General features: G+C 37.2%; 1 protein-coding gene across 1 annotated transcript in view; it reads left to right on the plus strand.

The window, feature by feature from the left end:
• Positions 1-265: 265 nt before the first annotated feature.
• Positions 266-18,742, plus strand: part of LOC145672100 (salivary antigen-5-like) — a 36,570-nt gene continuing 18,093 nt past the window's right edge. The window contains exon 1 of the mRNA XM_081741368.1: positions 266-15,377. Coding sequence (XP_081597494.1) covers positions 15,370-15,377 — 8 coding nt within the window. The 5' untranslated portion in view covers positions 266-15,369. The remainder of the gene's footprint in view (positions 15,378-18,742) is intronic.

An 18,742-nucleotide genomic window follows, 5' to 3' on the forward strand; every position in this document is an offset into this window, starting at 1 on the left:
ATAAGTAATGGTTAATTGTTAATTGCACTTGGCCATTGAAAAAGGAGAATCAATTGCAATTGATCAATTGATTGAAAGTAATTGCAGTGGAAAGTAATTGCAATTGAATTCTGTAATTCAATTGCAATTGAAATTAATTGGCAATTGATTCAATTGCAATTGATTTTCACAGCAATTACTTTCAATTGATTGATCAATTGCAATTGATTTTCACTGATTAATTTTCAACACAGTAGTTCAGAGAGGGCGTGGGGCAATGAAACCTTTAGCCACGACCAATTGACTCACCACCCGTCGTGACCCACGACCCACCGTGACCCACTCTGACCCACCACCCACCATAAACCACTCTTACCCACTGTGACCCACAGATCCACCAAAACCCATTGTCATCAACTCTGACCCATGATTCACGACCTCTTCTCTACTGACTAAAGAGTTTAAACTTGTAATAAAACAAGTCTATAAAATTATCACTCATCGGAGTTTGAATTTCTACAATCAATCGCTCAAGCACCGCACTAATACAATAACTGCGGATCTGACCTTTCTAATATAAATAAAATAGAGTTGGTTTGTGTGTCTGTCTGTCTATCTTTGTGCGGCCTGTGGACGATACGAGTGGACCGAAACTTTTCAAAATTTGGTCACGGGTAGCTTGGTCTAGGCCCCAGACCAAGACGAAGAGTATTTTTTTTTTAATTCCTTACTAGGGGGTCTCCAGGGAACGCTTACCGGGACCGGCCTGGGGACCAGAAAAGTCGACCGAGAGTTACCAAATTTTGGTCAAAGATACCTTGGTCCAGGTCCCACACCAAGGCAAAGCGTTTTCAACAAAATTCGAACCAGGGGGTCTCAGGGGGGCGTTTACCGGGACATGTAAAAGTAGAACGATATCAGTGTCGATTTCATAGTTTTCGCGGTCGCTGAGATCAATGGTGAAACTCCGATCGCGTTAACTTCCAAATTCACCGTGTTCGGCTGCGGGCCGTGGGTCAACGGGGGGGGGGGATACCGAAACGTAAAAGTAATCCAAAATGACCGATATTAGTGTCAAATCCATAGTTTTCGCGGTTGCTGATATCAATGACGACACTACCATTAGCGATGACTTTCAAATTCATCCACCGTTGTATGCGGGCCTTGGGTCACCAGAGGGGGGAATTCCGAGACATGTAAAAATAATCGAAAATGACCGATATTAATGTCAAATCCATAGTTTTCGGGATAGCTGAGCTCAATGGTGAAACTCAAGACCACGTTTACTTTCATATTTAGCCCCCATCAGCTAAGAAAGGGGGACATTATAAAGGGGATCACGAGACATGTAAAAATAATCCACAATGACCGATGTCAAATCCGTAGTTTTCGCGGTGGCTGAGATCAATGATGATACTTTCATTAGCGATGATTTTCAAATTTAGCCACCATTGTATGCGGGCCGGGAGTCACCGGGGGTGGGGAATTTCGAGACATGTAAAAATAATGGAAAGTGACCGATATTAGTGTCAAATCCATAGTTTTCGCTGTCGCTGAGATGAATGGTGATACTTCCACAGGCGTTGACTTCCAAATACAGCCCCCACCGGCTGTGGGCCAGAGGCATTGTTTTTTTTAAATTGGAACCAGAGGATTATAGGGACTTTTACCGGCATATGTAAAAAGAAGTAGAAAATGGCAGATGCTAGTGTCACATTCATAGTTTTCGCGGTTTGGTTGGGGGTTGGTGGGGGCCCGAGGAGATTTTTTCACAATACGAACCAAGGGGGTCTGAGGGGTGGTTCACCGGGACATGTAAAAGTAGTAGAATTTGTGTCGAATCCATATTTATTGGGGTTGCTCAGACGTATAGTGACACCCCCGATAGTGTATACGTTTAAATTCAGCCCCCATCGGCCTTCCCAATGAAAACACATGTACGTTGTTGGATATATATTCACACAAAATATATCCAATTTTAGAAATGTTTCTTAATTGTTCTCCCGTTGTTCAGTTCGTTTACATTGATATTTTATCTGATCCATGCGAAGAATTGCTAGTACGAAATGGTAAAGTGTTTGTTATGGAACAAATTACAATGAATTCAATTATATAGATAATAATTATTTCCTTGTTGAATTATAGATACTTTTCAGTGGAAAACTGAATAAAATTTAAAAGTCCCAAATCAACGTAAAGTAGACCAACGTAAAGGAAAAATGTATAAAATTTTCCATATAATTAAGCTTACAAACTTAAATGGAAAGTTAGCTTAATTACATGGAAATTTTTTGTGTCGTTTTGTGCGCCTATTTCCTCGTTTTCTGCGTCACCGGAAATGGGTCAATGTTATCCTACAAATATGGTGGAACAAGTTAATGCTGTTCCGTCAGGAACGATTTCCAGGTCGTTTCCTTCACATCATCTTGTGCGTGTTTTCTACCGTTTTGTAAACCTATTTCCACGTTTTGCGAATCAATGGTAGTGGGTCAAAATGGGCATTCAATGAGGGAAGAAAAATGATCCACTCTCCCACCAGTATCGAATTTCAAGGTCGCTTTTTCGCATTGTTTAGTGCATGTTTTTACCGTTACTGCGCATATTTTCACGTTTTGTAGGCCAACGAAAGTGGGTCAAAGACGACCTACAAATATGGCAGAAAAAAACATATCCATTCCACTTTCAAGGTCCATTTTGACCCTCTCCCACTGATGCACAAAGCGACACAAATCATGCAAAAAAAAAAAAAAAAAATGTGAAGAAAACGACCTCGACATTCGATGGTGACGGAACAGCATTAAGTTATTCCGCTATACTTGTAGGCCATTTTGACCCATTTTCGTTGTCGCACTAAAGTGGAAATAGGAGCACAAAACAGTACAAAGCAGGCACTATACGATGCGAAAGAAACGACCTCCAAATTCGATAGTGGCGGAACAATGGCTCTATTTCTTCACACATTGATCGACCATTTTGACGCATTTCTGGTGATGCTCAAAACGTGGAAGTAGGCGAACAGAACTGTACAAAATACACACTAAACGATGCGAAAGAACCAACCCCGAAATTCGATAGTGGCGGAACAGTGAGCCATTTAACTCCCACTTTAAAGCCCCGATTAACTCACCTCGGCTGATGCACAAGACGAGAAATAGGCACAGAAAACTTTAAAAAAAAAGGCACTAAACGGTGCGAAAGTAACGATCTGGAAATTCGATAGTGTCGGAACAGTGGGTCATTTTCGTCACACCTTGGAGGCTCATCTTGACACACTTCTAGTGACGAACAAAACGTGGAAATAGGGGCAAAACGTAACAAAACAGGCACTAGTTACTGCTAAAGGAAGGACCTCGAAATTCGGTAGTGGCGGAGGAGTGAGTCATTTTCGTCACACTTTGGAGGCCCATTTTGACACACTTCTGGTGACGCGCAAAACGTGGAAATAAGGGCATAAAACGGCACGAAACATTCACTAGTCGATGCGAAAGGAAGGACCACGAAATTCGGTAGTGACGGAAAAGTGGGTCATTTTCGTCACACTTTGGAAGCCCATTTTGACACACTTCTGGTGACGCACAAAACGTACAAAACAGGCACTAAACAATGCGAAAGAACCGACCCCGAAATTCGATAGTGGCGGAACAGTGAGCCATTTAACTCCCACTTTAAAGGCCTGTTTAACTCACTTCCGGTGACGCACAAGACGAGGAAGTAGGTACAGAAAACTTTTTTAAAAAATAGGCACTAAACCATGCAAAAGAAACGACCTAGAAATTCGATAGTGTCGGAACAATGGGTCATTTTGGTCACATTTTGGAGGCCCATTTTGACACACTTCTGGTGACGCGCAAAACGTGGAAATGGGGGCACGAAACAACACGAAAATTCAGTAGTCGTTGCAAAAGGAAGGACCTCGAAATTCGGTAGTGGCGGAGAAGTGGGTCATTTTCGTCCCACCTTCGAGACCCATTTTGACCGTCTTCCAGTGACGCACAAAACGTCGAAATAGGCGCACAAAAGGGTACGCGGTGTGAAGTTAACGACCTTGAAATTCGATAGTGGCGGAACAGTGGGTCATTTTCGTCCCATCTTGGAAGCCCATTTTGACCCACTTCTGGTGACGCACAAAACGGAAGTAGACGCACAAAACGGCACAAAACGATGTGAAGGAAACGACCTCGAAATTTATTGGTGGCGGAAGAGCAATAATTTGTTCCATCATATTTGTAGGCCCATTTTGACCCACTTCCGGTGATGCACAAAATGTGGGAATAGGCGCACAAAGCGCACAAAACACGCACAAAAGATGCAAAACAAAGTATCTCGAAATTCGTTGGTGGTGGAACAAGTTAATGACGCCGTGAGCACCAATATAAGTATATACTGTAGTTCTTACCAGGGGGCGCGGTGGGTCAGTGGTAGAACGTTCACCTCCGATGCTTGAGGTCCCTGGTTCGATCCCAGCTCGCGCAGTTTGGACTTTGTGGTGGACAAACACCGTGCTCGTGGATTTTCTCGGGGTTCTCCCGTTTCCTCCCACTTTCTTCATTTCATTCATTTCCCAAAATCACCGTCTCTTTTAGCCTAACCGGCATAAACGTGGGACGTAAAACTAAAGATTTCATATAATTTTTTGTAGTTCTTACCATCAAAGCTGAGAACTGCACGGTCCAATTTTTTAGCCAAAGTAGAAGCCCAACCGGAATAGTGATGTCAACCAGCCCAGCTCGGTTCAACTGAGCGTACAGCTTGAGCTGGCTTGGTTGGGATTACCCATCGACTGGGCTCAATTGAGCCAATGGCTTGAACCGGCTCGGTAAAGGCGAGTTATCGACTCGGCTCGATTGGAGCCAATGGCTCGAACCAGCTCCATTGAAACGAGTCCATAGGCTGGGTTCGAGTTAGCTTAACTGAGCCAATGGCTCGAACCGGCTCGGTTGGGGTAAGCAATCAGCTCAGTTCGGTTCGGCTCGTGTGAGCCTTCGGCTCGAGCTGGCTCTGTTGGATGAGCTGTTGGCTCGGCCCACTTCTCGGTTCGGCTCGATAAGTGAATGAGCTGTGAGCGAGCCGCTTGAGTTGTTGACAACCCTAAACCCGGGTCGAGCAGTTTTAAACATGTTTGGCTGGAGTCCCATAACTTCTAACAATTTTTGGCTCGAGCCCGAATACTTGCTCCTCCTGAACTCAAGCCAAGAACCTCGTGACCGATGTCCTCGCCTCCTGAATATTTCTTGACTACCGAGATCGACAGTTAACTAATTTTTAGTATTCCGATACAAACCGCCTATATTCCATGTTTATACAGGTACACGGTGTTATAATAATAATTAGTTATAGTAGTAGTAGTAGTAGTATCATTGATAATTATATTGTCTATGTAGGATACTTGAAGATAGTAGTACTTGGAACTACACAAAGGATTTAGCTCGAATTGGCTCGACTCGACTGGAAACTCGATCCGAATTCGAGTCGAGTTGGGGGAAATTTTTCGAGCCGAAATGTCGAGTCGAACTCAAAGATGTCTGCTTCGAGTCGAGTCGAGTTTTAAAGAAAACTCGCTCGAACTCGCTCGTGCTCATTCCTATTGCATGCATGACGGGCATATAGAGTTCTTTCGAGGGGGATAGAACCATAAACATAATATATTTAAAAAATACTTAGTTTCACGGCTTTCTTCCCAGGGGGGAAAGGGATGGTAGGTATCCAGCATTTCTTATAAGTACCTTATTTGAAATATGTAAAACAGTAACAAGTTGACAATACAATATACACACATCTTCTTATCTTCAGTTTTAATTGCTGATTTCAATTGCAATTGACAATTACAATTAACAATTACAAGTTTCAATTGTCAATTGCAATTAACAATTGAATGTTTCAATTGCACCCTTTGCAATTGACAATTAACAATTAAAAGTTTCAATTGCCTGGTGACCAATTAACAATTAACAATTGACGAAAATTTAATTGCAAATTTTATGATTGAATTCAATTACAATTGAAATTAATTGTCAATTACAAATTGAAATCAATTGCAATTGAAATCAATTGCAATTGATTTTTAGAGCAATTACTTTCAATTGATTGATCAATTGCAATTGATTTCAATTGATTTTGCCCAACACTGGTATGTATATTAATTTGTTATCTTATACAGCTGAAACTTACTTAAACGATTTAAACAAAGGGGTCGTTGGATTCGTTTTGATAGAGAATATGTCTTAGCATATATGAAGTCATAATTTTTAAAAAATCAACTTGGCGGAAATGAACAAAATGGAGATACGAAGAAATTATGAATCTAGGATAGTTGTCCAGTGCTTATCCTGTTAATTATGCAACCCAGTATGTACGGTATAAATATCCATCATAATCGTAGAAGTAGGCATTTTCAAGCATAACAAAGGTTGTAAATAAAATTAAAGTAAATAAAAACTACAACACAGCTACAGAAAGAACTGAAAATGCACAAACAGAACAAGAAAATTTCTATTCTTGTGGTTGCATACTGTTTTACCTTATAGATCGTAATAAAAATATGTACTCTGTCTTGTCTGGTATTTGTTCCATAGAACGATTGTATACTGAGTGAATAGGCAGCCGCAATGTTGCCTTTGTAGAGATTATTATTATTATTATTATTATTATTATTATTATTATTATTATTATTATTATTATTATTATTTTAAATAGCTTGATCTCAGCATGTTTCAATTTTGAGAAATTTAAATAGATGTTAAAATTACGGCAACAAAAGTGAAAAAAAGAGAAAGAAACCAAAAGAAGGCCATATACCTCGTGCGCACACATCCACACACACAAAGAGCAAATATACCTTTGTGTACTAAAGAAAAGATATTTGGGGATTTAGACGTTAATGCTCCTACGTCACTTGATTGACGTAATACAATTAACCTTGTTCTTTGCATTGAGCTATTTCTCAGATATTGAACGACCCTTCCATTTATTCAAGTCAGTCTGTAATATTACACGGCTCTTGCAAAAAAAAAAAAAAAAAAAAAAAAAAAACTGAACAGCGCTGAATATGATTACTAATTCGTTGTACTAAGAAATCGAACGTTTGTTTAGACATGCGAAAGTAATTAATAAAAAAATTTCGAATCATATGTACGCAGCTTTTCATATAATGTATAAAACGGACTCATGTTCTCTCCTTCACGTTCAAACTCAAACTACCTTTCGGCACCGGCATTACCGGGATGTGTGTGCAAAGCAGCGCCGGCACCGACATTGCCGGATCCGGCTCCGGTTTTGCCGGCTGCGTGTGCAAAGCAGCCCGGTTCCGGTTCCGGCATTGTCGGTGCCGGATCCGGCATTGCCGGGGACGTGTGCAAACGGCAGCTTTGCCTATCTTCAATATCGCTATCTCTACATCGATGGCAAGCGTTATAGTCTGTACGACCTTGAACCAAACACGCGAGAGGCAGCGGTCCCCAGAGAGAGGAGAGAAACACCACCAGAACCCTCAATCCCCGCGGCGAAGGCAGACCTAAATAATAGACAAAAAGAGGAAAAGAAATGTTCAACCTCCATCTCGAATGCAACGGCAGAGAGCGAGAACGCATTTCCACCCCCTCCAGCTCTAAGGTCATCCACCCGTCAAGCGAGTACACAAGAACTCTATGAACAGAAGGACTATCCCCCTCTCAAAACTCCTCCCCCTTCCCGTACGGAATATCTCGTACGGAAACAATGAAATAACTGTGACAAGGCTCCGGTAGAAGACCAAGAAAGTGTAAGTATAGATAAAGACTCTCTAAAAATATTCTATCAAAATGCTCGTAGCTTACGTGGTCGAACATGTGATTTCTTTTGTGGTGTATTAACTAACAATTACGATCTAATTGCAATCACTGAGACGGATTAACGAATCTCATTATGATGCTGAGTTATTTGATGACAGATATACTGTGTTGAGGCAAGACAGAAACTCTGTCAAAACCTGTAAAACAAGGGGTGGGGGTGTTCTTATTGCAGCCCTAAGTAAACATTTGCCAAAATAAACAGTGAGGGGAAAACAATATATATTTGTGTTGTGTATTTCTCACCGGGATCTAATATTGAATTGTATAATGATTTATTTACTCGACTTGAAATTAATTGTCCTCAAGGTTGTCCTGTTCTCCTGATTGGTGATTTCAATTTATCGGAAATAAACGGTACGGAATTTAATTTTGAAACAAGCTCTTCTAAATGTAACAATTTATATGAATTTATGTGCTATTATAATTTGCAATCATTAAATAATGTGACTAACGAAAATGTACATTAAATTTGGTTCTGTCTAATATAACGAATATAGAAGTCAGTAGGGAATATTGTCCACTAATTCCAGAAGATGTACACCATCCATCCTTAGTAATAAACGTGTTGCAGCAGGAGAGCGCGAAGATTAAAAAGAAAACTAATATATCAGGATATAATTTTAGGAAACCTAATTTCTTAGAGTTGTATCTTGAATTCTCATCTATTGACTGGAACTGCCTAAAGAAATATGAAAACGCCAAGGACCTAGTTGATAATCTCTATTATATTATTTATAGTGTATTTGACAAGTGCGTGCCACTTAAAAACAACTCAAGAACAGCTTATCCGTGCTGGTTTACACATGAAATTATCAAAAAAAATCAAAACTAAAGCAAGGTATCATAAAAAATACAAATGTAATAAAGAAGTAAATTATCTCAATAAATTCAATGAATTGCGTAGGGAAATAAAGAAAGAAATTAAGCTGGCATACAGAGCGTTCATACAAGATTCTGAAAATAACATTAATAACAATGCTAATGAATTGTGGAATTTTATAAAAAATAAGACATAACATCTTCTTGGGGGGAAATTAAATTATGAGGGACGCGAACTTTATCATAATGATGAAATAGCCAATGCTTTTGCACAGTATTTCTCGTCAGTATATGTGCCAGATACAGGTTTCACTGACATTCCTACGAACAATTTATTAACTTATGTAAGTAACAAACTAGAGTCACTTACCATTGAGGAAATCACTCAATCTGAAGTAGTAATGGCAATCAAAAAATTAAAGCCCAGAACTGCTGTTGGCCCTGATGGAATACCTCCATATATCATAAAGGGTTGTATAGATGCGTTTACATATCCGCTAAGGATTGCATTCAATCTCGCTTTAAAAACATGCGTTTTTCCGGATAAATGGAAATCATCTATAGTTTGCCCAATACCAAAAACCAATGATAAACACGAAATAAATAACTACCGGCCTATAACAATTTTACCTACTTTTGCAAAGATATTTGAACAAATCTTATACCGACGGATAATTGACCACATCCAACCGGTAATCTCACCTTATCAACATGGCTTTATCCCACACAAATCAACAACAACAAACCTTGCACTTATCACAGACTTTATAGCAAATTCGTTAGATGTAGGATGTCAGGTTGATGTAATATATATAGATTTTGAAAAAGCATTTGACAGAGTCAATCACAAGGTATTATTACATAAGCTAGGCGAATATAATTTATCTTCTCCCTTGATCAAGTTCTTTTCATCATATTTAAATAATCGTAAACAAACTGTTATCTCTACAAGGAATATAAATCATCTGATTATATTGCATATTCTAGAATTCCCCAGGGCTCTAATCTAGGTCCGTTATTGTTCCTTTTATTCATTAACGATCTCCCTGATCATATATTATTAAGTAACAAATTGCTTTTTGCTGATGACCTCAAAATATACGGTAGGATAAAGACCATCCATGACTGTCTCGATTTACAACGTGACATGGAAAATATTGCTAATTGGTGTTCTCTTAACAAACTTAATGTAAACATAAACAAATGTAACATTTTATCGTTTACCAGAAACAAAAGTCAAATAGAGTTTGATTACTCAATGAATCAGATCTTACTAAATAGATTAAATTCAGTCAAAGATCTTGGAGTTATATTTGATACGAAACTGACATTTAATAACCATGTAGAGAACATAGTTAACGAATCTCTCAAGATGTTAGGGTTCATAATTAGAACTGGAAAGGAATTTAACAATAGTACTACACTAACAAAAATGTATTATGCCTATGTCCGATCAAAACTGGAATATGCTGCTGTGATTTGGAACCCATCACAACAGCAATACAGACAGCAAGTGGAAAAGGTCCAATCTAAATTTATCAAATACTTGATGTACAAGACAACTGGAATCTATCCATATTATGAAAATTATCTAACATTAATAGACAACTTCTGTATCCCTACACTTGAGCAAAGGCGAAATGTGACAGATTTGATTTTTCTCCATAAAATAGTACAAAACGAATTTAATTGTACGGATCTCATATCAACATTAAATTTTCATGTCCCGACACTTAAAACTCGTGCTAATAACTCTGGTCTGTTTTATTGCAAAAAAGCAAGGACCAACGTATTATTGAAATCACCAATTTGAAGAATGTGTTCTACTTACAACAAAATATGTATCAAACACAAAGAAATTGACATCTGCAATATGAACTCTATGTTTAAGAAAACTATTGTTAATGTATTATGTAATACACCAACACTATAATTGGGCTTATGCCTGTTGTGTTGATGGCAAATAAATAAATAAATAAATAAATAAATAAATATTTCCCCCTTTCTTAGGCTATAAAATCTGTTTTAAAGTACAATAATACATTTTTTCAGTATGTTTATTGTCGCGAGCTGTGTTGGTCTTGTTTATGGAATTGCTTTCCGAAGAAAAAATCTTTCAATTGGCATCATTACTTATCATTCTTAACCTAAGTAGCACAGTAATAATAATAATAATAATAAAACAACATTTTCAGTAATCAGTGAGCAGTCATAGCAGTTGTGAATTGGTATCTTCTTCGTTGACAAGCACGTTAAAAAGAACAAAAGAAAATTAATATTAGACTATATTTTAACAAAAGAAAAGCTCCTGACGATGAGTAAGTAATTCCAGCACACAAAGTGAAGTGAGCTTTGAAGATAGTGCAACGTCCGAAATCACATTACAAACATCTCATCAGAAAGATGAAAATAATTCGGGACCTAGTGTTAATAATGGTAAGGTTATTTCTAGCCCCAGTGGCTTGTTCCCTTCTATATGTGATCAAAAACAATTTCACTAAACGACAATGGCTAGGTGCTAAACAAAATACTAATGACATTCGCGTTGTGTGTACTATATGTGCTTCCATTCGTAAACTCCGTATTGATACAGTGTGTGAGTTTTCTCGGGGTTCTTCTGTTTCCTTCCACTTTCTTCATTCCACCATTTAATTCATTTCTCATCATCACCGTCTCCTTTAGCCTAACCGGCATAAACGTGGCATGTAAACCTTGAAGATTTCATTTCATTTCGGTATTCATACAGAAAGAAGAATAAATGTACAAAGTGTATGGTGCAAGGATATTATTGGAAATGCATCAAAGAAACGATTTTATAAAATCTTTGACCACGAAAAGTCTATTGCACACAAGAAATGTTCATATGTCAATATGTGAACAAAGAAATAGGGAAGAAATATAGGTTTCAATGGCAAATGCAGAAGACAGATGGAAAATTGTAAATGAAATTCCTGGTAAAAAGACAGCTACGATATTTAGGACTGCCTACGTTATTGTCCAAAATCGTCTATCGTTTACGGTGCTTTCACATCTTATTAAACTGCAAGAAATAAATTTAATGGTCGTCGGACAAGTTCTTTACTCGTATGTTACATGTGCAAATATTATTGAATTTTAGCTACAGAAGTGAAGGCAAACTGGCCGAGTACATTGTGCGTTCCTTTGAACCCTTCGAGCTAATGATGGATGAATACTCCATTGTGTCTCATAAATCTGTTTTCATTGTGTATGTCCGTACCGTAGCTAATCACGTATGCATCAATATAATTTTAGGATTATTTGAGTTACAGGCAATAACAGGCAGAGAGATTTGTGATTCCGTGATTATGTGAACGTATGAATCTTTTCAAAACGATATTACGGGAAGGACTTATGGCAGTTTCTCTGTGAGCGCCAGTAACATGCAGGGCGAAATAAATGATGCTGTCTCTTTATTGCAGCGAGAATTAGACGCCAATTTACTCGTGTTTTACTACATGAGTCAGAAGATGGAACTGTTTTTTCACAACGTTGTTAATACGGTTTCAGATATGGTTCATTTTCAAAATTTTGTAGAGCGATTACACGGTTATTACTCAATGTCCGCGTAAAACACGAGAAATCGAATTAATATCAGAAGAACTAGGTATTCTCTTCTATAATATTACTACAGTTTTTGATATACGGTGGTTAGGGTCTTCTTACCGTTCAGTAGAAGCATTGTGGAAATCCTATCCTGCGCTAGTGGAACACTTCCGAGAAGTTTCTACAAATTTGCAGAGAAGTTTTGAGCAGCGTGCAATATTTTCGGGCCTGCAAAATTTCATTAAGTGGAATTTTGTTTATGAAATGTCCATGATCCGAGATGTGCTGGAACCTCTAGATGTTCTTAGCCTATTTCTACAAGGTTAGCATCCCTTGTACTGTACAGGCAATAAGCAAAATTGAAACAACTGCACGTGTACTGGAAGCGTTGCAAGAAAAGGATATCATGTTCATGGAAGAATTACAACGTCAGTTTGAAGTAACTGGTCAGTTTTGTGGAGCCCCACTTGCAAAACCTTTAGACAGTTCTCGTGAGAAGTACCAGAAAATAAGATTGCAATTCAGTCAGGGTCTAGGAGATAACATACGGTCTTGCTTTCCTAACGAAACGTTCAGTGGGGTCGAGGTTTTCCTACAATCCAAGTGGCCAGAAGAATTGTCTGCAAGAATGTTATACGGCGACAAAGAAGTAATGGAAATTAAAATAATAATAATAATAAAATAAAATTTTCCTCTGACAGTACAGACAAAATTCTGCAGCATTCCGAGAGAACTTCCTAATATTGGACCAAATCTTGAAAATCTTCACATGAAATCATTGTTCTTCTAGTTCCTCCTGCATACCATGGGAGAGGCTTTTCCAGCTTAAACTTGCCGCACACTGACGCTAGAAACCGTTTATCTCTAAAACCCCTCGAATCTACCGGACATTACGAGACTTCTTTCAATGCAGAAAACTATATCATCAGCTAAATAAAATGTGGATATCATGCTGTTACCGACAAATCAACTGGAAAAAAGACGGTATCCGATTTAAACCAATCTTCTATTGCTTCACTATTCTAAAGTAAGGTACGGTATGACAGTACTAATTATTAATTCTACTGGTACTAAAACTTATTTATGGTATGAAGAATGACATTTAGTACAGTCTTTTCCCTTCTATTTAATAAAATTAGAATCAAGTGCATGTGCGCCTATTACTGTTCTGCAAAAAGTAAACTCTTAACTTTTGTAGTATTTATTGTCCGGCCGATGAATTTCGTCTTCAAATACCTAATAAGAGTTGATTAAAGAATTACTTGTCATAACAAAACAGTTTTACGTTGGACACTTGACACTGCTTATGACAAGTTATGCAGGTTGCAATGTAACTATAGGGCTTTTGTTGGATGCTGCACACTTGTCCTCAGCAGTAGGACGGAAAGTAGCAAGGCTAACGAATGTAATCTCACTTACCTAACGAAATATTACCTAACGTCCCTACCAATATTTATCATAAAATTATTTTTTTATAAAAAAAATTATGAACTTGGGGACTGCCTTTGAAACTAGTACCATAATTTCAAAGTAGAAAGGTTTAAAAATAACGTTGTCCCAACCAGACTTTATAGTTGTTCTGTTATACGGAACACAATCTTTCATAATTATTCCCCCTTCTACAAAATCCACAAATAAATCACTGATTGTAACCAACTTGTACATAGTAATTCATTGTGTATGAACTTTGTATTCATGGATGTCGAAGTGCTCGTTCATAGTAATCGTTCAAGTTTGTCATAGTAATCGTTCAGAAAATCATTGCTCAATACCTACCAAGAAAAATAGTAGTAAATTATAGTGCATTTATTGAGCTTCACATTCTGACAAGTGAGATTGAGTTGTGTAAATTAAAGAAGATGAAAGATATACAAGTTATGGTAGTGAAAGACATTATTGAAGATATGTAAGAAAAGAACTACGGAAATTTATCTGCTTCTTTTCTTAAGTTTAACTTTGTTCTCAGCACTTAGGTTGTAAAAAGCAAAATTTACTGTGTGAAAGTGTATCTAAATGAACACTGTTTTTTTTTTTTTTTTTGTGCCCAATTTTCTATCCTACTAAGAGTTGATTCATATGCACAGAAATATTCCACTTCAGCTACCTGGTAGCAAAGGAGATTCGCATGTATTACGAACTCAGTTCGTAACTCAACCTGAATCTCAAATTTAAATAATAATAATAATAATAATAATAATAATAATAATAATAATAATAATAATAATAATAATAATAATAATAATAATAATAATAATAATAATAATATTAACATCAAAAACTACAGAAGAACTTCGTTTGTGATAGTAAGCTTCAGTGTTGATTGCACTGCCGGGTGGTAAGAGTTTTGTTTCTTTATGCATTCTATTTGCATTCTATATGGAAATTAGAAAATGCATATTCAGAATAGTTTAGGTTTTTAAACACTTAATGCCAAGGAGTAGAAAGAAAATTTTATTTTGTTCTCCTCGTGAAATTAAACATATACCTTTCTTTCTTCCTTTCTTCACGGTGGCCCTGAAGACTCTTATCTAGTTGATAGCGAGTAGCTCATCTCAAGGGAAAATATCGCACAGCAAACAAGTTGATTCGACACGTGTCAATATAGCTTCTGAACAGGAATGGATGTGCATTTTTCTCTTTCATGCTTTCATAAAAGAAATATATATCCTTGTTTCTCTACATGCATATATGCGTGCCTCTACAATTTCATTTAAACATAGTACATGGATCGAACGTCATAGGGAATACTGTTTTTCCCCGTTACAATACAACACGTAGTATAGGCAGTTTTTTCCTAACTTCGTGTATTATTTTGTTTGTAGCAATGTATAAAAAAGGGGTGTGACATGTCACTATTTCTTTAATATGTTAAAAAACAGAGAGGTTTTAAAATACATTTTAAACTAGTTCCAGCCAGTTCAATATAATTAACTATATTATTATACCTATAAGAAGATATAAATAACAAAGTTTATGGTGCAAATGAGATGATTGGAAATGATAAACAAAACCTAAAATATTTCCTTATTTCCTGAGCGTCCAAATCAAGATGGTACGTGCACTGACCTTTCTGGAGGACTAACTACAGAACTAAGACAATTGATATTGGATGAACATAATAAACGTAGGAACAGAGTGGCTAAAGGGGAAGAGCCAGGGCAACCTTCAGCATCTAACATGAATGTTTTGGTAAGCTATTAACTATAAATGTTTCTTCACTTTAAGGTGAAAATAATCACAGCATAGTTTTGCTTGTATAGAAACCCGTAGTTATCTTCACTTTCCCTTTTCATATCAGATTTACGATAGCTACATTAATTTGTAAAGCAACTATTTTATTTATTTCTTTATTTAACACCTAATAAAGGTGTCATTTAAAGTAGTGGTTATACAGTAAATTCAAGTCGATGGCCAAAGTATTTTAATGGAATTAAATTGTAAAGTCTTCTAATGCTACTGGATATACTTTTAGTTGGCTTCCTGAGAATGTCAAGTTTATTAAGTAAAATTTGTTCAATAATTATATGCACATATTTAAAGTTGCATAAGGCTATAAGTTAATTGACTAAGTTCGTCATTTGTAAACAAAATATTCCTAAACTTTTCAATGTTAATTGCAACTAAATTATTATGTACTTGTTACTGTTACATGTTTTTACTTATATTTGTAATAAGTAGTAACATTGGGTGATATCAATAAAACGAAGAAGTTACTCATTACGCCCAATTTTGAAGTAGTTACTCGCATTGGTATCAATAAAAAGAGAACTGAGCACTAGTCGTCTCGGCTGACCTCGGAGAAGACCCGCCCTTTTGAAGTAACCACACCTCTATTCTCGAGCCGAGTAACTACTCCGCGTTTGATATCAATAAAAATCAAGACTCTTCTGTGATGCTAGTAACTTCTCCAAATTTGTGGAGCAAGCTAAATAGGTGACTCCGTGCGAAGTATGGCAGAGTATATGATTGTTTTGCTATGTAGTAAAACTTATAAATTGCATAGAAATGTTGCAAATGGAAATTACAAAAAACATAGGTTCATGAAAGAAAATGTGAAGTAGATAGCACAACATTTTTTAAGAGAATCAACGGAAAATTGGCGTGGTGCACTACGTAATGACGAAAAGATGCGGGTTTTCTTGCTTTACGTGAGTGATCCGGGATTCCAGGTCTGAATTGAATGTCAGGGGATTCTGTTGTGGCTCAAAGTACTGTGTCTGTGACTACTATAAGTGTAATGGATGCGATTATTGCGAAATCTGAAAATTGATTGTTTCCGGAGGTGTGTGTAATATTCAAACAGCAAAGGCAGAGTGGCAAGAACAATATACATTTCCGGGTGCTATCGGAGCACTTGACTATAAACACTTGGCAATAAAGAAACCTAGTATTTTGGAGACGAATACGCTAATAGGAAGAGCTCCTTCGTGGCTAAGCGGATAGCGTACATGCCTTTGGCATGACAGACCCGCGTTCGATTCCCGGCGGGAGCTCATATGGTTCGGATTCCAAGTTACTCAGTGGGTCCCGTCTCATATAGCCTCGCTACTGAAAAGGACATTAAACTCGAAATCAACTCAACTCAACGCTGGTAGGAAGGGTGTATACATGAGAATGTATATTTTTTTATGCCAAGGTGAAAGGGGACACGTATGGTGTGGAAAACGCAATCAGATGGATGTGCTTTATGACGTGACTGGCTGGACTATTTAAAAAAGGAATCAAAGGGACCAAGTGTCTGATTTCGTTCTTAAAGCCAAACAATCTACAAAGACCTTGGACAACACGTGATATGCACTTGTCGTGCTAATCTTGATATTGCTGGATTCCAATCAACATCCATCAGTTCCAAGAGGTTCGTTCCCGTGGTTTCAGTATTACCTTTTTTTAATGCTCGCTCGGATATTAAAGATTCTCTTTTGAATTTGTGTCTCATTTGTAGATGTATTTGATATTTCGTTGCATTTCACTGTAATTGCCTTCAAAGCTTCGGCTTTCCTTTGTTTACTTTCTGGTAACTGTGACTTTGAAAGTACCACTGGAACTTTTATAATATCCAGAAATGCACTTTAATTGAAACTGTCGTTGCTACTTGTCCCTTCCATGGCGTTTAGGATATTACGCCATAAGTTAAAAACAACGAAATGACCGCCCAACAGATGGGAGAAATGAGTAACTACTTCTTTTATTGATACGACTCAGTGCTACGTGCAGAGGAAGCGCAAGTAAACGTTCATAAATCTGGAGCAGACTAGATCTGAGTAGTGGCTTGTTTTATTGATACGAAATTGAGGGAGGAGATTACTCCAGGTGTAGTTACTCCGATTCTCGAGAAGGACTTCTCAGGAGTAGTTACTTATTTTTATTGATATCACCCATTATATAATTAGGAAATTCTCATGGTCATTTGTTTTGTTTAGAAAAATACTTTTGAACATTCTTCTTTTTTTTTCTGTATTTTTCAAGATGTATAAGTTTGACTTGTTTAAGGTAAATTGTTACTATATATAACAACAGTTTCATAATTATGTTTGCGGTTATTTATTGGCCAATGAATTTTGTTAAAATTAAGTAAATATTAATAGTAATAAAAGTTTGTAAAGGTGCTAAAATCCACACAGGATGAAACCCATATTACTCTTTACTCGTTTCTTCAACATTAAGTACTTCTCAAGTGTAACTGCTATTGCAGCATGTTCATTTATGCACTCAGTTATGCCCATTAATGCAGCTAATTTTCTAGAAGTAAATGCAGAGAAAACTAAATACATGGAAGTGCGTCGGGACCGTAATACGGCAAATTGTTGAGGCGTTAAAATATTAAATAATACTTTTGATAAAGTGGATACTTTCAAATCTGTTCAAATCTGTTATTTAGGATCAATATTAACAGATGAAAATCATATTCACGAAGAAATTAAATGTCGACTAAAAGCAGGGAATTCGTATTACTATTCGGTTCAAAATCTCTTGTCGTCGCGAATTCTGTCGAGGAATTTGAAGCTTAAAATATATAAAACGATAATCATGCCTGTTGTTCTGTATGGTTGCGAAACATGGTCGCTTACTCTGAGGGAAGAACATAGACTGAAAGTATTTGAGAACAGGATCCTGAGAAGAATATTCGGACCCAAGAGGAACGAGAATGGGGAATGGCGGAAGCTTCATAACGAGGAACTACATAGTTTATACGGTTTACCCAACATTGTTAGGGTCGTCAAGTCTAGGAGGCTTAGGTGGGCAGGTCATGTAGCTAGAATGGAAGAAAGTAGAAACGCTTTCAAAGTCTTGACTGGTAGACCCATAGGAAAACGACCATTAGGAAGACCTAGGCGCAGATGGGAGGATAATATTAAGATGGATCTCGCAGAGATAGGAATACAAAGTAGAAACTGGATCCAATTAGCTAAGGATAGAAGTCAGTGGAGAGCTTTTGTGAACGCGGCACTGAACCTCCGGGTTCCATAGGCCATAGAGTTAGTTAGTTAGTTAGTTAGTTATGGTTTTACACACTTCACTTTAGATTCTATTTCAGAATATTCCCTCATTTTCTC

The sequence above is a fragment of the Thermobia domestica genome, chromosome 15 (genome assembly GCF_964235325.1).
Source record: "Thermobia domestica chromosome 15, izTheDome1.hap1.1, whole genome shotgun sequence".
NCBI lineage: Eukaryota > Metazoa > Arthropoda > Insecta > Zygentoma > Lepismatidae > Thermobia > Thermobia domestica.